Raw genomic sequence first — 22,138 nt, 5'->3', positions numbered from 1 at the left:
GGCAGCAAAGGGGGCCGTATCGGGTGTTGAACACGAGTTGCGAGCTTGCGCCATGGGCTCAGACGGCGGGATATCGCAGCAACTCCCGCGGGAGGCTTGATTCTGACGTGCTCCAGCCTTTGATAGGGCGGAATATCGCACGATGAACCTTTAACCCGATATCCCGCCGAAGTTTTGGGCCCTCCGTCACAGCGTCATTTCGTATCCATTGGGGAAATCGATTTCGCGAGCGTCGTCTATTCAGGCCTGTGTCTTCAGTCATATTCCAGAAGGGGACCCGGAATTTGCCAAGGGGCGAAAAGTACCTGCAGGCACTGCAGCGTCGCATCAAAGACAAGCATGTGGTTGAATTCCGACGGCCGACCCGGATCCAAGTACCCCAACAGCTTGTGGAAGGCCCGGAGGCACGCCGCCCACTGAGTGCAACACACACAGACAACGGACGCCCAGCTCTGGAGGACAACGGTTCGGGACGCTGTGACAGAGACTAGCCGGAAGAGGACGCTGGCCAACAAATGTGACAGCCGTCATTGGCTGGCGGTTGAAGATATCCCCCGTCTCTTTCGGTTCCCTCGTTTCAATAGTAGTTGTTGATTTATTAGACTTTGGACATTGCGTTGACCAGCCGAGCCCCTGATTTTTTTGCTTTTCACCAAGCAATAGTGCGACGGACAAGATGGAAACATGGAACGAAGAAACTGTTGGCGTTCACGGGTCGGGGGGTGTGTCTTTCTGCAAAGCTTCGTTCGTCCCTTGTCTGCTGAGCGAGCACGTCAGCCAGACGGATAGGGAATGCGATGTCAAAGGCATTGGTCAGGCTGGTGAGTCGCGTGCGCACGGAAAGCTGTGTGTTCGTAGTTTGTACGGACAGAGGCCGTGGCGGTTCCGGGGACCGTCGGAGGGCGGATTCGACATTGTAGGTTGGAGGAGGCCCGGACGGGTGATTGCTAGGTACAGCTAGCGTCGGCGAGATGTCCGGCCGGTGATGGAGAAGCAGAGGAAGTTCCACGGTTCCACCTCGCGAGGGAAGCCCAAGTGGATGTTCTTCTGTTCTTCCGGTGGAGCTGGCTCAAGGGTCGACGTCTTTGGGTGTGAGAGGGGGGCGGCAGGCGGGAATGGGATGTAGGTGCAAGTGCAAGTGCAAGTGCTGGCGGGCTGCAAGGCGCGACAGGGTCGTGGGCTCGAGTGCGACGACAACGTACATTGGGCTGCATGGCTGACGACTTTTTGGGGGTTGAAAGTGCCGACGGTTGACACATTGTGCCGTATTTGTCGGGGATTTCTAGTGTTTGTGCCGACGTCGCACCTCTCTTCTCTCTCTCACCGGTTGGAGTTTTTGGAGAGGCGGGAGGGATCAGACATCCCAACAAAAAGAGGTGCCTTGGGCCTTTGGGGTACGCAGTAGGTACAGCTTAGCCGCAGCTAGGTGAAGCTTGGATGCGTTTAGTTGCCGTGGATGATGACTGTACGTAAGACGTCTGCACAAGAGGCCGTGGACGTTTGCTGCGCAGCTGCGGCCTGCGGGCGTCTGAGCCTTTGGGTGTCGACTCTCGCGTGAGAATTGTGCGATGTGTTGCAGTGTCTCACTGGGGTGGAAGAGTCGATGGGGACCAGGGCGCAGGGGGATGGCCGATGGACGATAGTCGCTAGGTCAGGGGAAGAAAAAAATAAAATAAAAATACGATGGTAAAGCAAACAGAGGAAAGAATGTGGAGTGACCCAAGCATGAAGGAAGCCGTAAACAAGAATGGTCGGGGGGCAGGGCCGATTGGCAGTGACGATGACTCTTCGAAATGTCCCTTTTCTGTGCGTGTTCCCATTCTTTGATTTGGTGAGATTCAGCGCGCAATTTTCAGCGCCCAGGAACGACCAGTAGCACCTGGTCAGTACGGAGTACCTGCCCTATGACTCTGCATCGTCAAATGAACAAGGCAGGACCGATCCCGTAGTCGGAGCTGCCTTCCGTTGAATCAAGTGTAGAAATAGCAGGAACCACCTGCCTTGGGTACCTTCCATTCCATTAGCCACGGCAAGAGAGACTTCCAGTTGCTTCTTTCCTTTCTGAGGCCTCATCCATCAAGGGGAAACAATCTGAAAGTTGACGACATCCAATCCTCTTTACGAGACCGAACTGAATCAATTTGGATCGCCTCGGAAAGAAACAACACTCCACGGACATCTACACGAATAGCTCGTCTCCACTCGCCGCCGGACAGACTGGGCTCGACTGCCGCTGCGCCGCTGCTTGCAAGTTTCCTGCTTGGGCTGACATCCCACGCCTTCCACGCCCACGAACACCCTCCCACGCCGAAGCGAAGCTAAACCTTCCGCATTCCGTCAGCTCACCTTATCCTCCAAGTGACGGACAGCACACTTTCGAGTCTCCACTGCAGCTCGTTTCCCAGGTAGGCAGGCCCCTTTCCACGGTGGATTTCGCCCGCCACGTTGCATCTCAGTACTTCGTCAGCTTCCATGCGAAGTTCCAAATGCTCGTCGAAAGACCAAGATAGCATCACCACCGTACGCCATTGTGAGCTGACAGAAACGGGCCGTCCACTATCACCATTGAGTTGTTCTCTCAGGCTAATTGCCCGTTTGCTACCCAGGAGTGCGAATCACCTCCTGGGTCTTGGACCTCGTCCTTCGCTTCCGGATACACCGTCCCGGCGTCACCACGTCTTCACCTTGCCGCCCTCCCGTCGCCTCACCGACGCCCCTCTCGGCCCCAACCATTGGCGTTCACACACGCCCCCGTTCTTGTGTCGCCTAGAGCTTCCCGTATACGGAGAACCTGACGAGGTACCCAGTTACCCCAACTTGAAAATTTTCATCGGCCTTCTCCAATTCTGTGTGAATTCAGCCAGAATTGCACGAAATCGAGAGAAAAAACGACAACCAGAAAAAAAAGAAATTGCCAATTCCTAGGATCGGGTCTGGCTTCCGTCTTCTCCCACCCTCCACACCGACACCCCCGTCTCAACCCTTAACCACCCCGGTCGTCGTCGTCGACGGACCCTCGTCGCCCCCGTTATTCAACCATCCTGGTCTCCCGGCTCCACGCCGCACACCCTGCTACCACCTGCAGCGAACCCTCTGCACAATCTGACCCCCGATTCGGGTACCAAGTCTGTCTCCCAGTCCTCAGTAGGCTCCCTACGGATACCTGGGACCTAGGCTGGAAACCTTGGAAGCACATCACACAGTTGGCTGTTGGATTCGAATCAAAGCTTGGAGCTCCTCCAGCGCACGCTCGAGTTCCAACACACGCCACACACACACACACACACACACACACACACAACGCACAGTCACAGAGCACTCCCTTGTCCCTGCCATCCCATCTTCTCTGTGTGTGTGTGTGCGCCGTCCCATCCCTCCGTCACTTTCCCAATTCTCGTTCCTCGTCCGCCCGTATCCCGTCTCCCGTCTCCAGGCTTCGCTCGTCCGTCGTCCAGGCAAGTACCCGGTACCTCGACACCTCTGCCGGCGCCTGGCCTTGCTGCCATCCCTCCTTTGTGAAACTGCCTTGAAACCCCCTTCTCCCTATCATTCTCAGATCCTCCGTGGCCATGGGTCTAAGTCGCTGTACCTGGCCCGGCAAGCCTCCATCGACGACCAGACCAGTTCACAAGGTTTTAAACCGACTTTTCCTCGTCCGCGATCCAGTTGCAGGGAACACAACGCCCTTCCCCTCTGTTGGTCCATTCAATGCGACTCTTGCGACTCCACGCTCTCACCATACTCTAAATTGCCCTCCTGCGCCTTCTCCGAAGACTGCTCTCCCACGTCTACCTCATCAACGACTAATATCACGTTCCGGCCGGTCCCATCATTACACCACACGCACCACTACCCATCACGCTCGTCTGCTTCGCCTCGGAGCTCCAACGACTACTAATTGCCTCGTTCCGTCGCCCACTCCCGCCTCCTCTTTCTTCTCCGCATCTCTCCCACCGACACATGCGCCGGTAATGTCAATGGCGTCGTATCCCTTCAGTTCAGCCAGCTCCTCAGACATCTCTACGCCCCGGTCCTCCTCGCCTTCGCCATCGTCCGTCGCCTCTGCCCGCTCCTCTCGCTCTTCTATATCTAACAAGCGCATGTCCATGTCCAGTCGCAGAATGACAGATTTCAACCCCATGTCTTCCGTCGACATCTCCGTCATTGAAGACAAGATGAGAATGGCCTCCCTCGACCAGCACCGTGGCTACTCCCAGAACACCTTTGGTGAGGTTCAGCAATACCGTAACACGGAATACGTGCCCAAGACCCAGGCCACCGCTTTCCAGATCCTGCGCGAGCCCCTCTGGAACAAAGGTGAGTTGATCACAGCAGCACCCCACTTACACCGTCTTTCCTGCGTCCGCACTGAACCTTACTGCACTCTGCACGCACCGGCTTCCCCCAACATGGCGTATCCCTTCAGTTTACACCCTTCTATATAGCCTCCCTCTTATTTCCTCCCACCACCATCGTCCTTTTTGCATCCTCACCACCCCCCCTCAATGGCTTCTTCACTCTCTGGGCGCGCTTGTCGTCTTCCCTCACCACTTTCTCGACTGCTCAATCCTCTACCTCGTGCTTCCATCCACTCGTCCTCCAAACTAACCGCCATGGTCGAATCAGGTCTCTCCTTCACGCCCGAAGAGCGCGTCACCAGAAACCTCACCGGTCTCATCCCTCACACCATGGAGAGCCTCCAGACGCAATGCCAGCGGGCCATGAAGATGATCAACACCCGCCAGACCGACGTCGACAAGTACCTCTACCTGTCCTCGCTCAAGGCCCAAAACTTTGACCTCTTCTACCGCCTGCTCATTGACAACGTCCGCGAGCTCATGCCCCTGGTCTACACCCCCACCATTGGCGACGTCTGCCTGCAATACTCGACCCTCTACACCCGCCCCGAGGCTCTGTACATTTCGATTAAGCAGCGAAAGTCCATCCGCACCATGCTCCGCAACTGGCCCTACCCCAACCCCCAGATCTGCGTCGTCACTGACGGCTCTCGCATTCTGGGTCTTGGTGACTTGGGTGTCAACGGTGTTGGTATCTCTGTAGGTGTCCAGTCTCTCTCTCTCTCTCTCTCTCTCTGTGACTCAACTAACAACACCAGATTGGCAAGCTCGCTCTGTACACTGGTGCCGCCGGTATCCACCCCGAAAACACCCTGCCCATTGTCCTCGACACCGGCACCAACAACGAGACCAACCTGAAGGACCCCTTCTACCTTGGCATCCGCTCCAAGCGTGTGCCCGTTGCCGAGCAGCAGGCGTTCATGGATGAGTTCATGGAGGCCGTCACCGAGGTCTACCCCGAGATGACTGTCCAGTTCGAGGACTTTGAGTCCGAAAAGGCCTTCAACTACCTCGACCGCTACCGCAACAAGTACCGCTGCTTCAACGACGACATCCAGGGAACTGGCGCCGTTGTCCTCGCCGGTTACATCAACGCCGTCGAGCTTTCTGGCGTTCCCCTCGAGGAGCAGCGCCTGGTCTTCATGGGCGCCGGTTCCGCCGGTGTCGGTGTGGCCAAGCAGCTCGTCGAGTATTACACCAAGCGTGGCCTCAGCGAGCAGGTCGCCAGGGACAAGTTCTGGCTGGTCGACACCAAGGGTCTCGTCACCAAGGACCGCGGTGACAAGCTCGCCGAGCACAAGAAGTACTTTGCCCGCACCGACAACAACGGCCACCAGTTCCGCACCCTCGAGGAGGTCATTGAGTACGTCAAGCCCACCGCTCTCGTCGGTCTCACTGCCACCTTTGGCGTCTTCACCGAGTCCGTCGTCCGCGCCCTCAAGGCCTCTGTCGACTCTGGCGGTCTTGGCCGCCGCCCCGTCCTCTTCCCCCTCAGCAACCCCCTCACCAAGGCCGAGTGCACTTTCGAGCAGGCTGTGCAGTGGACCGACGGCACCGTCATCTTCGCCTCCGGCTCCCCCTTCAACCCCTTCACCATGAAGAGCCCCGACGGCCAGGCCATTACCTACCACCCCAACCAGGGCAACAACGTCTACGTCTTCCCCGGTCTCGGTCTCGGTGCCATCCTCGCAAAGGCCTCCAAGGTCACCGACGACATGGTCTACACCTCGGCTGCCGCTCTCGCCGCGTCTCTCAACGTTGACGAGATCCACAAGGGTCTCATCTACCCCCGCATCGAGCGTGTCCGTGACGCCAGCGTCATCGTTGCCCGCGAGGTCATGAAGTCTGCCCGGAGAGCCGGCGTCTCCAAGCTTCCCGAGTCCCAGTGGGTCGAGTGGGAGGAGTGGGGTGACGTCGCCCTCGACGCCTGGATCAAGGAGCGCGTCTACGACCCCGTCAGCTTCTCCGAGAAGAGCCGGATTTGAACGAACCACGCCCCAAAATTGCGACGCACAGATTGACTTGCATTTACGGATCAAAAGGGCTTGGACAGGGAATACCTGAGACGTTCTCAGAGCGAAATTGGTTTTTTTTCTTTTCTTTCGGCGTTGGGGTAGGCATCAAGGGCCTTGGCTTTCAATCTTCCCGAGATTTGAGCAACGGGAAACACACATCATCGTCATCTAAAAGGACGACAACGCTTTTTACTACGAGCACGCCCCCTATGTGGCTATCGTCTCCGTAACGCCTGTTTGCGTCGGAGTTTTTGAATTTAGAGTACGAAGTAGAAGAGGAGATTGTGGGGGAGACAGGTTTCGCGGTAATACTTCCTGATGAAGCTACATGGCTACATGGGCTACATGGAATCGCGATTTAGAAATAGACTTGGATGCCTGTACTACTGTGCGTGGATCGTGACCTGACCCTGCTTCTGTGAGAGTGTACAAGTTTCTGGAGAGCTTCCCGAGCTTCGTTGTGGAAGTGCCTCGGCTCGAGAGCTTGAGCTTGAACCCAAAAGCCTGGACGACGTTGAACCAAGTGTCCAGTGTCCCCAACTTTTGCTAGGGGGGGTAGCGTAGATCCCCCAATTTTCTCTCTCCGCATCGGCGCATAGGGACGAACCCCACCCGCCCTCCAAAATAGCTTTGCCCCAAAAAAGAAGAAGCACGTTCTCCAACCCCGTCCGAAGTGTGTTGGGGGGAGATAGCTCGGAAGGTGTTGGGAGGGGGAAAACTTGGAAAGGGGGGGGGGGGGGTCACAGTCCGAACTAGACCGGACTAGGTAAGCCAGCGCATGCTCGATTGTTTGCTTGCTTGTGCGCTTGTCTACGGATTTTGTCTACGAGATAGTCTATCTGAGGATAGACATGACGATTCGTGCGCATGTGGGATAGGTAGGTAGGTATCTGAACCTAACGTCTGCGCCTCTACGAATCTCAAAAAAAGTCTCGGGATGAGACAGACGACGAAGTAAACCCGGGCGCTAGGGAATTTGGGAATTGAGACACACACGCATGCGAGGCTTAGGGGGGGGAAGGAAGGGCACATTGTTGCGTGTGTGTGTGTTGGGTAGGGAGTGTCTTGAAGAGAGTGAGTACGTGGTTTGTAAATCCAATCAATGTCATACGCGGACGCGTTGATGCAAGTCAGATAGAGAGGGCAGTTTCATTCTCGGTATCGCGTTGGAGAGAGAGTCACATCCACGCCCTTCCCCCATCTCCCCGACCTGTCACCCTACCTACCTACGATGAGTGCTGAACGATGAGCCCGCTGGATAAGGTTATGCCTCGGCGAAGGAACGGAGGTTCAACGGCGTCGTCCCCCTCCTTCCATCCCCTCGTTTCCCCGTTCCCAGTCCCCCCCGCTGCAGCTTCTGTGTCTGAAGGACTCGAGGTATTCGGGTGAAGCAGGTAGAGTATACATCCGCCCCAAACCACCACTCACAACGACAGCCCAACTTTACGCACTTGAAGAGAAAACATCGGATGGTCAAGAAGCATCGAAGCACTTCAACACACACACACCTCAATTCGGTCCCGCCTCGGGATTTACTCCACGGACACCCCCTAGCTCCCCCCGCCGCGGCGCCGGTGCCTCGGCCAGATGTTGAGGTACACCGTACCGGTAATCAGGGGGCTGAGAATCGCTGACCGAACCGAGAATCGAAAGAACCCCAATTCGTTTCCTCCCCATGCCCTCCACCCTCCATCGGCGAAGCTTGATTACGCCGCCCCGGTCTTGTCTGCCTACTGTCTGGGGCATGGAGTGGGCGCGGAGTGCATGCAAGGTAAAAAAAAGTTGTGGATACCCTCGCGAATACCTAGGCAGGATGGCGTAAGATGTGTGGGTGGTAAGGCGGACAGGGGTAGTGGGATGGATGGGTGGGAGGATCTGCCGTCATGCCCGTGATCCTCCGCAGTTGCGTTAGTCCGGGGATTGTTTTATCTGGACCGGGGAGAGGGGGGAGGAATAAGAAGCAGTGTGGAACGACGTTCCTCCTCCCATGCGGTGCTACTCTACGGAATAAGGTATGTCAGGTCCCCGGCCCCCACGCGGGACCATACCCGGAGCTGCAACATCTCTCCCGACCTCCTCCGACTGTAGACGCAACTTCAAGTCTGATGCGACCCCAACCATCACTCCTTTCATCACCTTCAACTCTTCAACGCAACACCTCGGTAATGTAAGAAATTGGTTTTCTGGTATTTTCAACTATCTGACTCTCTATGCCTAGCACATGCCCGAGCACATGCTTCAAAGGCAAAGCAAAAAAGGGGGTATTCGTACGAAGAATGACGGGACAGCAAAAAGGAAATTCTTGCTTGAGGGGATAGGTGATGAAGACAACCGGTAAGAAAATGTGTGAAGAACCAGGCCATGCTATGCCGTTGTGATGAAGCTTCCCCCCTCTGCCTCGATATGATGTAATGAAATGTTTTCGTCATGGTATGCGCTTTCGACTCGTGTGGCGCAAAAGACATGCTCCCAACTCCATGCTCTACGCAATGCAAGTCGTTTGGCCTCCGTCCCACCGTGTCGAAAGTTTTCTAGCGCCCCAAATACACCTCATGCGTCGCTGTAAACGCCAAATCAAAGCCCCAGCTTAGCCCTTCCGAAACACACGCTTCGTGCCACCGACCTTGCCCATGTCGCCAAACTCTGAAGTCTTGCGCGTCTCGCCGCTAGCGGCACGCACCTTTTCCTTGACGCTCTCCACCCACGCCCGGTTCTCCTCGCTCATCTCGACCTTGCGGCCAGTAGGTCCTGCCAGGCCAAGGAACGAACTCTCGTCCTCTTCCCAGCTGATGTGGGAGCTCGACCTAGACCGGTTGGAGTCTTCCGAAGACGGCGTCGGCGTGAACTTGTCTGGGATCGGCGGAACGGCCGGCGTGTTGGGAAGAAGCCGGGGAACCGATGAGTCGCCGGCGCCAAAAGACTTCCTAGACTTTCGGACGTTGAGCGGCGTCATGGGTGACATTTCCAACGCGGAAGCTGGCCGGCTCGGCGGGCTCGAGTTTGCGGCACGGCTGCTCGCGCGTGGCAAGTCCTGGACCTTGATCTCGGCAGTCTCGACGGGTCCGGCAGAGCGTCGGCCGTGATGCGAGGCGTACTCCTTGAGGTACTCGCCGAGATCAGCCCATCCACCCCCAACTCGCACCATGACGCGCTCGCCGTGCTCGCCGACGCAGCGGATGAGAAGCTTGATAGGCGCTTCGCCTGTGGAACGCGACAGGTGATAGACTCTAATGTCTTGTCCGCTTTGAGGGCGTCTGGGTCTGGGGTTCTTGGCGTACGCGGGAGCGAGCGTCAGCCACGGTGTGGTCGCCCGCGAAGATGTCCGCGATGTCGTCGACATGGCAGAGACGCTCCTCCGCATGGTCTCCCGTGACGGCTTCTTAAGCCTCTTGGCGGGCATGGTGGGAAGATCGGGAGGCGGCGGGTTCAAGTCCACCTTTGGCGTCGCTCTGGCCAGCTTGATGTTGGCTGGGATGGACTCCAAAATGTTGCTAATCTGCTGTCGAAGGTGGTCGTCTTCCTTGTTGCCGGTCTCTCTGGGCGTTCCCATGCTGATAAACGAGTGGTCGAAATCGTCCTCGTTGAATGACGACTCTAGGGGAAGGGCAGGTAGGAGACCCTCATCTTGGGGCCTCACCATGGGGCTCGCGCTGTCTTCTCTGTAGCTCGGCCGGAATGGGGGAGAGCTGGGAGGGCTGATGCTCATGAAGCGGTCAGCAGCCGACTTGCGGCTCAGGGTCTCGGCACGCTTCTGGCGTGGCAGAGGAGGCGACGCCGAGACTTCGGGCATGTCGCTCGAGGCATCTGCCAGGAGGCTTGTGTGGCCGTGAATGATTGTGGACGGGTCTGAAGCGTCGCTACCGCGTCGGTCTGGTCGAATCAGCGGCGGCAGCTGCACCTCCCCTTCGTCCTCGGGCGTGTCGGGCAAAATCTCGTCCGCGTCGTCAACGGAAGAAGACGAGCTGGACCTGGCGTTGCTTTCAAAGACTGCTCTAAGCTTCGACACAACGGATTCTTTCTTGGTGTCCTTGGGCGCCCCCAACACCTTTCTTTTGGTGTTTTCTTCATTTTGGACTTCGCCCAGTGGCGTACGCTTGGGCTTGGTAACCTCGCTGGAGCCGTCGAGGCCGGCGACTGGCTGTGTCTTCCTCTGCGCTTGCAGTTGCGAGGGAGAAATCTCGAATGTGTCGTCGTCGGAACCATCCGACTGCTCCGGAGTGGCCTCGTCGGCAGAGGCAGGCAGGCAGTCCTCTTCCGGTGGGTTGATGGTGATGGGCACTGGCAAAGTGACAGTCCTCACGTCGTCGTCCACAACAGGCAAGCCACTGGGTTTTGTGGGTTCTGCCTCCGTCTCCTCTCTGATCACCGGCGGAAGCGCTTTCTGCTGATGCACCCTGGCCCAGTCACCTTGTCGGATCCTTTGCTCGCCAGATGTCACCCAGTCGGCGTAGTTGCGCTCGACGGCCTCCATACGGTCAAGCCAGCTGTCGGGCAGTGTATCCTGCAAGCCCTCGAGGCTGTCGAGCATAACGTCGAGGCTGCGTCCGGACTTTGTGATTTGAGTCTCCAACAACGACTTAACAACAGTGAAGGCATGTTTGAGTTGGGAGAGGGGGTCTTGGGCTCCATCTTCGGCGGACGGCGTACCCGCAGGAGATGACAGCACGTTCCATGCAGATTCAAGTGCGTACTCGGCCTCTGCAATGCCAGACAGCAAGTCGGGTATGCGGCGGAGGACAGAGAGGCGGATGTGCCAGACTTTGAGCAGTCGGCAGAGCTTGGACAGATTCGGCAGTGCCTGGACGATGATTGCCGTGAGAAGAGCCGTCAAGTCGTCCATTCGGTTGTAGGAAAGTGCCCCGCCTCCGATGGGCCGCGTGGGTGCCAGTGGCGTTCCGGGTCTCGATAGCGGTATGATGTGGGTATGCATGACGTGGGTCTTGATTTCTTCAATGTGCAGCTCGTCCATGTCGTGAGAGATGCCGTCCACGCGCTGCTCGTACTGAGCGACGCTCTCGGCGGGCAGGCTGCCGAGGTATACCGACTCGTCGGCATCCTCGTCGAGTTTCGTCCGCTTTGCATCTGGCATCTCAAAACCTGCCGAGCCGCTCGTGCCAGGCCACGGCCAATCGGAAAGCTCCTCGAGCCATTCGTAAATCTTCCGGCTGGCTACGGCGGCGCGCATGGCGAATTCCTGTTCGTTCACGGTAGAGTTGTCGAGGCATTGCTTCAGTTCTGTGTTTGGTGTCTGGAGCATCTCGACGGCGGTCATGGGTGTAAGGCGGCTCAAAAGGTCGTCGTTGGTTCGGGCACGGGTGGGCGAGTGCTCGTCGGAGTGGCGGTACTGGCGCCTGGCCGGGCGAAGCTGGTGGCCCGGCCCGGGGGTGATGGGCGGCGGAGGGTCGGTCATGATTCTGATTGCTGGATAGTAGTTGTCGGTTGTCGAGCGAGCGGTTGATCTGTCGAGTAGGCAGGCATGACTTTGCTTCTATGAACCTGGGAAAAAGACGTCTTGGATGAGTATGGCCATGTCGTGGATCATCGGTGGTGTTTGTTGACAATCATGGACGTCCCGATCCGGCTGACTGATGTCTCGGTGGTGTCTCGCGTTCCTGACTCTGGAGGTTGCTGGAAAGAAGACGAATGCTCGGGTTGGAAAGTGTTCGTTCGGGTGGTTGCAGGATGTTCCAGACGGCAGCGACGTCAGTGGTCGTGGGCGCGGCGCGGGTTCCCGGAGATGCAAGGGAGCGCAAGGGTTCAAAGGTAGCTGCGAGATGTTGCTGAAGAATAAGAAAGAGCGGATGAGGTGAGGTAGACGAGGTGAATCGGTCGCTGGTGAGTATTCAAAGAGAGAAGCGGAATAAAGGAAGGTAGGTGCAGGCGGTGAATGGGATGAAAGAACGAGGCAACGCAGGATGTTTCGCGGTGGTTAGAGAATTGAAGCTGGCGCGATGAGATGGCACCGGGGGATGGATGGAAGAAGGGAAGGGCAGCAAGGCGCAAAGGAGCAGTCGGCAAAAGGAGATTAGGTGTCTGGCGTTGTCGAAAGAAAGAGGAGATTTATTAATGAGAGTTGATGGATATTGGTTGCCGCATACGGGGATGCCTGCCAGGTAGGTACCTTGCCTCCACCACCCAGGTGGGAATGCGGACGAAAGTCAGGTACCCGAAGGCAGAGACAACAGTGGGCGAGGTACCTTTTACCGACACGACAGGCGGAAAGATACCTGGCTGGCACTGCCCTGAATGTCGTGGAGCGATGGTGTGGGTGAGCGAGGATTTGATCGGTTCGTGTGGAGTTGGCCGCTGTTCTGGGTTAAGTTAATAGGCCTCCAGAACACCCCCCCCCCCGTCATGCAAACGCGCTTTCGCGGCTTTCGCCAGCCAGTCCAGCCCAGTTGGTCTCGGCAATCCAACACACGCTCCTAATAATATCACAACTATCGATTATGCCCACCGACAGCTCTCCACGTTCATCCGCATCGTCCGCATCGTCCATATCGTCTAGGCTTCCCTACAGAGTACGCCAAAGCTGTCGAGCTTGAGCTCTGCCCGGCAACTCGTCTCTAGCACCGCACATCCTGACGTGTCGCGAGACGGGCTTTGCGCCGTTCGCATTGGGGGCGCGTTAAAAAGGGACCGGACTGCGCGTCGGCTGTTCCTTGCGACTTTTGAGGACCCTGCCAGCCGCATCCTGCATGGCTGCAAAGAACATCCATGCCCTAGAGTGGTGCTATGTGATGCGTCTGCCGCATCTTGGCGTCCTTCCGCGCTCGTCATGCTGCGAATTCGATGGGTGTCCCTGTCTCAACTTGATGCGGCCACTCTTCTCAGCCTCTACCGCCTGGACCAGCATGAGGTCGCTGCCCGGGAGTCCTTGACAGAGTTGAATGGGTTTGATAGGGGGCTCTTGATGCCACAGTCGCGATGCATTTCGCGTTCCCGCCTACGGAGTAGGTTAACGTGAACACACATTGACCATCCTCCAGACACCACCCTCGCACGTTCTCTCCACGACATGAGATGGCATGCTGCACGACACTGTCAATCGACGCTCGGATGCAGACAGTTTCCCTGCCAGACGTGCATGTTTTGACACGGTAACATGGCTCACGGACGGCGAATGTCAACCAGAAGCTCTGAAAGCTGTCAGCAAGCTTTCTGACTAGTGGCGCGAGCTGGCAACACGCAAGCCTCAGACTTTTGGGATCAGCTAGCTACCTACTGTGTTCGCAGCCACGCTTGCACGCTTGCTACCTACGCCAGGCGGACGAAAAGTCAGAGCGTGGCGCCAGCCCATCGGCTGCTTCCATCGCTTCCGGCGATCATCATCCCCCCACTGCGGTGACCTTATTTGCCCTGCTATCACGCATCCAGCTGCGGACCCGGAATGCTTGGACAGAGACGCATCGCCAGCCGTCGAACCGTGGGATACTTGCATGCCTGGGAGCCTCCTCGACCTCTATCCCGTACGGATGCCGCCATCGGGATCGCGACACATGACCAGAAGCTTCATTCCATCGGTCGGAATTTAGCCACCGCACGGCGAAGACGCGACTGACTCCTGGGTCTGGGTCCGGTTCTGCTCATTTCCTCAGATTGCCCACCCAACAAAAGTGTCCCACCCGTCGTCATTAAACACTCGCTCGCTGGCCCGGAAACGCGCTCGGTACCATTTCGCCTGACAGCTCCCCCTGTCCCGCTACCCTGCATTCGGTTACCTCATCCTTGGAGCTCTCAGATTGAACACGAGGGGTCATTTGAGCTTGACTCTCAAGGGAGCTCCAGACTCCAGTGCTTCCAAGGGAGCTCTGCTGGACCTCCCATGTCACCTCCAGTGACAGCGTTTGGACGTTGCGCCATCGTCTCGCGATCGGAGAGATTGTCATTGGTCTTGATCCTGCCACGCTGCTCATCCCGGATAACAGAACTGAAGTCTTGCATTCGCTAAATCTAGATTCTATGCTTGTGGCTTGACGCCTGAAAGCGAAACTCGCCGTCACAGCTTCGGCGCAACGTGCCTCCATTTCCCTATGCCGGGGTACACGAAGCCAAGCTCCCGGAGCGTCGTCGCGTTCCCTCCTCGCTTCTCAAACTCTTGCTTGCTCGGCCAGTAGATGCCGCGCTCCCAGAACTGCTCGTCATACCAGTATGGCGGCTCTTTGCCTGTCTGTGTCGACTCCGCCACCCAGTCGTGCAGCATGTTGAGGTGGCGACCGTCGTCTCCGTCGTCGAGCAGCACGTGAATGTTCTTGTCGCCGCGCCTCTTGAACAAGTCAAGCTCCCACCGTTCCTGCTCCTCCACGGGCGGTAGCTTCAACCCGTTGGACCACACCGCACCCAGAGCCGCCGCCTGATTCTCTGCCACTGGCCAGGGCACCGTCTTGACCAGTAGCCCGGCAAAGGCCAGAGTGGGATGCTTGATGAGGAACAGATGCTGGTACAGACCTCTGACGCCTTTGCCGGTTGTCAAGAGGTTAGGCTTGAGAAGCGCCGGCAGGAACGGGAAGCTGAAGAAGAAGCCGGTGCAGTAGATGACGGCGTCAACGTCCTCCGCCACCGTCCCGTCCTTGTAGACAACCGCCCTTTTCTCTGGCAGAAACCCCACAATCTCAGGAACCTCCGTCACCCCAATGTGAACGACCTTGTCCGGTGGAGTCGCATGTCGTACAGATAGATACACCCTGTTCGAGACCGGGCTGAGCTGGCGGGCTATATCCAACCCCGAGGGCCCGTTGCCCACGACAATCACCTTTTTGCCCGAAAAGGGCTCCGGGACGCGGTAGTTCTTGGAGTGCAGGATCGCGGACGGGTGCGCTTCGTGAAAGGCCTTTATGCCCTTGACGTCCGGGATGAAGGGGATGTCGTAGTGCCCGTTGGCAATGACCACGGCGTCGTACGTGTCGCTGAACAAGCGGCCGGTGATGGTGCACGCGGCCGCGAGGTGCCACCTGTCTCGGCCGTCTTCCTCCTGCCGGAGCTCGAGCGCCGTGACCTGGTGCGAGAACTTGATGAGGTGGCGGACGTCCTTTGCGTAGTCGACCAGGTAGTTGTAAATGCTCTGCCGCGACGGGAAAACCCACGCGTCGGATGGGAACGGCGTGTCCTTGTAGTTCATTGTCGTCTTGATGGTGTTGGCGTGCAGCGTCCCGTACATTGGTGTGGGGAACACGGGTGGCGCACCGGGCTTGTCCCCCGGCCGGAGCGGAGGGTCCTGCGGGCAAAAGGGGTCCGTCTGCGGCACATGGCGAGACGTGGTCGGGTGTGGGCTGTAGTTCCAGACGCCGCCCACCTCGGCCTGCTGCTCGAACACGACGACGGAGTCAAAGGCCCCTTGGGCTGTGAGGTACCGAGCGGCGGCGAGACCCGTCGGCCCCGCGCCGATGACGGCGATCTTCTTGACGTTGAACGGAACTGTGCTCATGTCGGTCTGTGAGACAACATGGATGGCCTTACGGGGTAGAATGGGAAGATCTAATGGCCACCCTTTAAACAACGGAGCAACGTGCCCAAGACCCACGAGAGGTAGTGCGTTATATCGGCGGGAAATCACCTAATCGGCTCCTTTTCGGACAGAGTGGTGGACACCGGGCGGATAAAACGGGGATCCCTCCGCCCTACCACATTGGCACATCCGCATTGCAAAGCGAAGGCAACAACAAATTCAATTGGATGCTCGGACGAGTGAGAAAAAAACAATAATGACATGTCTGCAAGGCCTACCTCTTCTGGTCCGGAGGGAAGATGCGAAGAAGCTTAATCTGCACAAGGTTGACCCATGGCATTGTCATCAGGTGACTCGGGGACGATCCGGAAGCCACCCGGCTCCGAGCTCCGCTTATCGATAAGGAGCCACTCGGCAGTCGTGGCACACCGCCTGCTTCTTTCTGCCAGAAAGATGTGGGGCCCTTCCCGCGCAATTCGTGCAGCTCAAGCAGGAGCTTCCCCTGTTCCACATTCCATCCACACCACCGACCATGCGGTGCTACCGAATCGATCTTTGCGACCGTTTCCATCCCACATTCATTTAGCACAACCACACCTCGATATTACCAACAGATCCCGCTGATGCTCGACATCTCAGACTGCATCCCCGTCAGCTCCACCGCGTCCCCTCACAAACTCATGACGCGATGTCTGAGGTCCCGCTACCCGCCGCGCAGCAGCAGCAGCAGCTCGAAACCGCCTCGGCCATCGCAATCGCGCAACTGAGCCCCGCGCTCCAAGACCCCCAGACGCGCGTCGTGTGCGGCGTCGTGACAATCACATGGCCCTACAGCATCGTCAGGAAAAACATTGCCTTCCTCCTCGCCGAGGCCGACTTCCGCCTGCGTCGGGCAAAGGGCCAGGTGCGCGTCGAGTTCACCGGCTCAAGCGCCAAGGCGATTGCGGATGCGGCGTTGGGAAGCGGCGATGAGATCGCGCTGTCGTTGGACGGGGTCGAGCTCGTTGCGGATGACTCCAAGACGCGCGTTCTGGGGACGAGTTTGGAGTGGCAGTTGAGGTTTACGGAGAGGGTGCTCCTGAAGGTAGGTTGTGTGTGTGTGTGTGTGCGTTGAGGAGGTGTTTGCTCACAGATTGAAGGCCAAGATTAGCGATTCCGAAGAGGTCAAGATCGTCGATGTCGATCACCCCGCGCAACCCGAACCAGAGCCCGAAGAACTGCCAGTGTCCATCCTCGAGTCGTTCCAGGACGTCGAAGAGACCCCGGCGCCCATAGCGACGCCCGCGAAGACGTCTTCGAGCAAGAGACCTGCCGACCAGGGCCTTGGCGCCGACGAGTTTGCGTCCCCCGCGTTCCTCAAGCGCGCCAGAGTATCGTACGGAGGGCTGTTCGATGGGGGCCTCGACATCTTTGACGAGGTAGATGATGGAGCAAAGGCCCGGGCGAAGAAGAAGCCAAAGACGGGCCGGTACAGCAGCGTTTGGACATATGCCAGTCGATCTCCGAGCCCTGAGCAGGAAGCACCCGCGGAGGATGCCGACGACACACCAATGGCGGAGGAGCAACAGCCGACGATCGCCACGCCGTCACGGCCTACGATGGTGGACGGTGCCTGCCAGACAGTGGAGCAAGCAACGAGCCCCCCGAGAGATGTCCAGGTTGCGGCAGAGGCGCGGCAGGATCCCTCATACTGGCAGACGCCGTCGAAATCGACAATGATTGATTCAGGGGTTCAGTCTGATCTGCCTCCCAGTCCCAATATTGGGCTGGCTCCGCTTGGATTTGGACCACCGCCTATGCCGATATTCACGTCCGCCCACGAGCAGTATCCGCCTGCCTTCCAGCAGCCGCCTCTGGGTCCCGTCTTTGGTCACGACTTGCAACCTGACATGGAGCCGCACTACGGTGCCGAAGGGCCGTTTCACGAACACCCCAGTGCGTACCCAGAAGCAGGGCTTGACCACTCGCCTATGCATGGTCACTATCCCGCGACGTTCCTCGATGAGCCGCATTTCGGCCCAGATGGTGTCGTCACTTCACAACCGCTGTCGGAGCCGATACCTGCGTACCAGGATCACCCGCAGCAGCACGATCTCGAGGCAGAGCCCCACCACACAGTCATGGTTGACGGGATCGCTGAGCCTCAGCAAATACCCTGGGGCCTCACGTCGGCACACTACTCGAGATCGCCCGCGAAGCCTGCAGAGTCTGGTGAAGTGCATGAGGATCGGGCGTCTAGTCCTCGGGATGCCCCTGGTGAGACATGGGATGACGACCGCGAGCGCGATGTGCGAGACGATCCCGAGGATGAGGATGAGGCACTCAGGGTAGAGGAGGACCAAATGTCGGAAGATCAAGACGGCCCCGAAGAGAATTTCACATCGAGAACGTACGCCGAGAGACGCCTTGAGCCGGGTGAAGAGGATCGTGAAGAAGCCGCAAGCATAGAAAAGGAGAGCAGTCCCGTGGGCAGCCGTAGCAGCAGCAGCGAAAGCAGCGAAGAGAGCGACGAGGAAGCCGAGCACGAGGCCGACGATACCGGCGGGGACTACGACATCACCCACTTTCGGAATCTCAGCAACAACCAGGACGATGATGCGGGGACAGACCTGGAGTCGGACTACGGACAAGAAGAAGATGAAGAAATACTGGACCCCGAGGACGAGGAAGAGGGATTTGAATCCGAGGACTACGATGAGGAGGGCTACGATGAAGGGGACTATGACGAAGATGAGGATCAAGAGAATCAACCGCCGCCTGCTGCTCCGCGAGGGGGGCCACCGGTAGTCATTGACTTGCTCTCGGATTCCGAGGATGAGGATGAAGCCCCGCCGCCGCCACCGCCCGCTGCTGTTCCCCGGCGACGGATACCGCAGTACGATGGATCCGCCGATGAGATGGAAGACGAGGACATGGACGACCAAGAGAGCCAGGGAGAAAGCGTCAGGAATGAGGCCAGTCAACGAGGCTCGTCGCCTCAACCGTCTGATGCGGAGAGCGAAGAGGACGAGGCGTCGCAAGTCGGCACACCCACGCCGAAGCCCCGCCAGGCGGCGTCCGCACGACCAGTATTTTCCGCCCCGGATCTGACGACGGGGTCGGTTGGCGACGATTTCGAGACGATGAGCCCGGTGAAGCTGCCGCACATGGCGGGCGTTCCGAATACTTCGTCCCGGCCTACTTCGCGAGGGGATCCTGATGATCTCGAGGCGGAGCTCGAGAAGGAGTTGGCGGAGGAGATTGCGGCTGATGATGGCGGGAGTGACTGCCAGACGCCGGCCCCGTCTGATGGCAAGGCGGGAGAAGTCGTCGAAGACACGGGGGTTCTGCCGTCGAGTCCGTTTAATGAGGAGCCTGTGGGTCAAGCGACGTCAAAGCAAGTGGTGTCTAGTCCGTTCAACGAGGATCCTGCTGGGCTTGCAACGCCTAAGCAGGCGGTCTCTAGCCCAGTTAGAATCGATGTCGAGGATTCCGAGGTGCGGGGGGAGGAAATGCTTGTTGTTGAGTCCCCTGCAGCTCAAGAGTCTAGTCCGGTTCGACCTGTTTCTGCTGTAGAAGAGGAGCCAGCCGTCGAGTCTCCTTTGGTTGAGGAATCTAGTCCGGTTCGACCTGTTCCGGCTGTCGTGGAGGAAGCGTTAGCCGTCGAATCTCCTGCGGCTGAGATATCCAGCCCTGTTCGACCTGTCTCAGCCGTTGAGGAAAAATCTAGCCCGGTTCGGCCTGTCCCGACTCTTAAAGAGGAAGCGGCGCTCAGTTCGCCCGTAGCTGAGGAATCCAGCCCAGTTCGACCTGTTTCGGCTATCAAGAAGTCACTGGAGCCAGGAATTGAGGTTGTCGACGTTCAAGTTGCACCGGAAGAGAAACCAACCGTCGAGCCTGAGGAGCTGGTCATAGGCGAAGCTGAGAATCAGCCGGAGTCAGATCAGGAAGAAGCTCACGCCGCAGAAAGTCTCCAGGCAAGAGTAGAGGATGGAGATGCTGCCGAGTCCGAAGTCCCAGCAGAGGATGAAAATACTGCCGAGCCTGAAGCTTTCCCTGCAGACGATGTCAGTCGACAGGCACCAGAGATGGAAGCCAGCAAAGTTGACGCGCCCGAGCGGCCGGAGGAAGTGCAACAAGTTGACCTCAACGACAAAGTCACGGCCGAGGAGCAATCACCAGAACACACCGAGGTGACTGTGGCTGAAGTCTCTGAAGTCGTGGAAGAAACACACCCCGTCGAAGCAACAGTATACACCCCAGCCAAAGAGGCCACACCGGACCATGTCGAGATCACAGAGACAGAGGTCACCAAGATGGACGTGGAAGAGACACAGCCTCAGCCTGACGATGAAGGTATGGAAGTCGAGCAAGTCCCTGTCGAGACTACAGTCCAGGACGTCAAAATAGCATCACCAGAACCTATACCCGAGGTGCACATGGACTCCGACGACGAGGGCTCTCTCGAGCCAGCGGACGTTGACATGGGCGATCCAGATGACATGTCAGTCGACGAAGTCAGTAGCAACGCGTCAGACTCCGACATGGAACTTGACGACATGACTCAGGACCTGCTCATCCAGAGCCAGCTGTACGAGGAGTCAATGATGTACGAAGACGACCAGACAGTCACGACCTCCATTATCACGACGCAGATGGTTGAAGAGCGGCCAGTTTCCCAAGGAGGTGATGCTGCCGACGACGCTCATGCCGAGACTGAGGTTATCGAGACTTCACGAGTGACTGTTGAGACGACTACCACGGACCCCCTGGAGAGTACAGAACATGCACAACATGCACAGGTCGAGGATGCGATGGACGTTGACGATGACGGCAAGTCCACAACGGCATCGCCCACGCCCACTCCTCAATCATTCGAGGAGGTTAGAATGGCCGAGGCAGAGATCTCGCAGGTTGAGGAACAGACAACACCGCGTGCCACACAAACCGCAGAATCTTTCTCGCAATCGTTTGTTGAGACGCAAGTCACTGAGGTGACGATACCTGACGACGTGGGTGACGCCGAATCACAGACGGAGCAATTAGCGGCGCATCTCGACGACAAACGCCCCGCCGAGTCACCCGCAGCTGCCCCAGTCCAACCCCACGAACCGCTGCTAGACGAAGAGGAGGAGGTGGAGATGGAGAAGAAAACAACCACTCAACACGAAGCTGATGCAGATGCGACCTCATCTATCAACGAAGAGTCATCACAAATCCGAGAGCCCTCGGCGCAACCGTCCGAAGCGCAATCGTCTCTTATCGCCGAGGACCCGTCGGAGGAAGTCGTTTCCGCCGCGCAGCCAACTCCGAAGCGAGGTCGCGGCCAGCACCGCAGAACCAACAGCAAGGATCAGGATCCCAGCGTGAAGCTGGCCCGTGCGTCGATTGCATCTCGACGGTCGACGCGCCTATCAGATCGCACGACGCCTGATAGTAACAGTGCTGCTGCTCGAGTGACGACGACGACGGCGGCGAGCCGAGGCAGGTCGGCGAGCCTGGCGCTCAAGAGCGATTCACCTGATGCGGACGCGGAGGAGGTTACGGGCGTGCAGCTCGCTAGGGCCGCGATCAAGTCACCATCGCGAGCGCCCAAGGCCGCCAAGGAGGAGGTGGCCAAGGTGAAAGAACCTAGAGAACCAAAGGCCAAGGAAAAGGAACTCCCGAAAGAGGCCGGTGCAGCAGCATCATCAACAGCACCGCCACAAGCACAACCAGAACAATCCTCCGCCGCCCTCAAAGCCCAGCTCACCAAATCCCTCCGCGCCGACGTGCCGGACTGCATCTCCCTCAAAGTCCTCCGAAGCCACCCGGGCCGAACAGTCGACGTCCTCGCCGTCGCCACCACGAACCCCCCCGAAGCGAAGCGCGCCAAAGGCGGGCCCCGCGGCATCATGCTGGCGTTCAACGTTACAGACCACTCCGTCGCGCCGGCACAGACGGTCGCCGTGCAGATTTTCAGACCGCATAAAGCTGCGCTGCCCGTCGTGCACCAGGGCGACGCGGTGCTGTTGAGGAATTTTAGTGTCATGGTGCTTACGAGGAGCGGGTTCGGGTTGAGGGCGAATGATGGGTCTAGCTGGGCTGTTTTTGAGCAGAGACGGCACGGGCACGGAGGAGGAGGAGGGGAAGGACAAGGCGGAGGAGGGGACGGTGGTGATGCAGACGATGATTTGCCGCAGATTCGGGGTCCGCCTGTGGAGCTTTCTGAGGGGGAGACGGGGTATGCGGCTCTGCTTAGGCGGTGGTATGCCGGGCTGGACGCCAAGTCGCTTGCGAGGTTGGACAAGGCTAATGAGGCGGCACCGGCTGTTGGGAATGTTGGTAAGGAGGGGAAGTGA

General features: G+C 58.1%; 6 protein-coding genes across 6 annotated transcripts; 4 read left to right on the top strand and 2 right to left on the bottom strand.

Moving 5' to 3' along the window:
• Positions 1-2,272: 2,272 nt before the first annotated feature.
• On the top strand, positions 2,273-3,060 carry BDP81DRAFT_1734 (uncharacterized protein). The gene has a single exon (XM_060582182.1). It carries the CDS (start codon positions 2,473-2,475, stop codon positions 2,923-2,925), a length of 453 nt encoding a protein of 150 aa, XP_060451320.1. The 5' UTR covers positions 2,273-2,472; the 3' UTR covers positions 2,926-3,060.
• Positions 3,061-4,100: 1,040 nt separating this feature from the next.
• BDP81DRAFT_306567 (malic enzyme) lies at positions 4,101-6,343 on the top strand (the record flags this gene model as incomplete). Its single annotated transcript, XM_060583288.1, has 3 exons — positions 4,101-4,317; positions 4,627-5,057; positions 5,117-6,343. 3 exons carry the CDS (start codon positions 4,101-4,103, stop codon positions 6,341-6,343), a joined length of 1,875 nt encoding a protein of 624 aa, XP_060451319.1.
• A 2,617-nt stretch (positions 6,344-8,960) lies between these two features.
• Positions 8,961-11,783, bottom strand: BDP81DRAFT_305838 (GAS2 domain-containing protein; the record flags this gene model as incomplete). Its single annotated transcript, XM_060583213.1, has 1 exon — positions 8,961-11,783. One exon carries the CDS (start codon positions 11,781-11,783, stop codon positions 8,961-8,963), a length of 2,823 nt encoding a protein of 940 aa, XP_060451318.1.
• A 1,275-nt stretch (positions 11,784-13,058) lies between these two features.
• BDP81DRAFT_412364 (uncharacterized protein) lies at positions 13,059-13,828 on the top strand (the record flags this gene model as incomplete). The annotated part of the gene is made up of 1 exon (XM_060589212.1): positions 13,059-13,828. A coding segment is annotated over one exon (279 nt), but the record flags the coding sequence as incomplete, so codon positions are not given.
• Positions 13,829-14,372: 544 nt separating this feature from the next.
• On the bottom strand, positions 14,373-15,797 carry BDP81DRAFT_456354 (thiol-specific monooxygenase; the record flags this gene model as incomplete). The annotated part of the gene is made up of 1 exon (XM_060593157.1): positions 14,373-15,797. The coding sequence occupies one exon, from the start codon at positions 15,795-15,797 to the stop codon at positions 14,373-14,375; it is 1,425 nt and encodes a 474-aa protein (XP_060451316.1).
• Positions 15,798-16,360: 563 nt separating this feature from the next.
• Positions 16,361-22,138, top strand: BDP81DRAFT_477160 (uncharacterized protein; the record flags this gene model as incomplete). Its single annotated transcript, XM_060594808.1, has 2 exons — positions 16,361-16,902; positions 16,958-22,138. The coding sequence occupies exons 1-2, from the start codon at positions 16,507-16,509 to the stop codon at positions 22,136-22,138; spliced, it is 5,577 nt and encodes a 1,858-aa protein (XP_060451315.1). The 5' UTR covers positions 16,361-16,506.

Source organism: Colletotrichum phormii (assembly GCF_030913505.1).
Source record: "Colletotrichum phormii strain CBS 102054 chromosome Unknown BDP81scaffold_1, whole genome shotgun sequence".
NCBI lineage: Eukaryota > Fungi > Ascomycota > Sordariomycetes > Glomerellales > Glomerellaceae > Colletotrichum > Colletotrichum phormii.
Note: the sequence above shows the minus strand (reverse complement) of the source record. Positions and strands in the feature narration are given on the sequence as shown.

Coding starts and splice junctions, on each gene's coding strand:
- BDP81DRAFT_1734 (XM_060582182.1), top strand. CDS start 2,473: ATGCGAAGTTCCAAATGCTCGTCGAAAGACCAAGATAGCATCACCACC.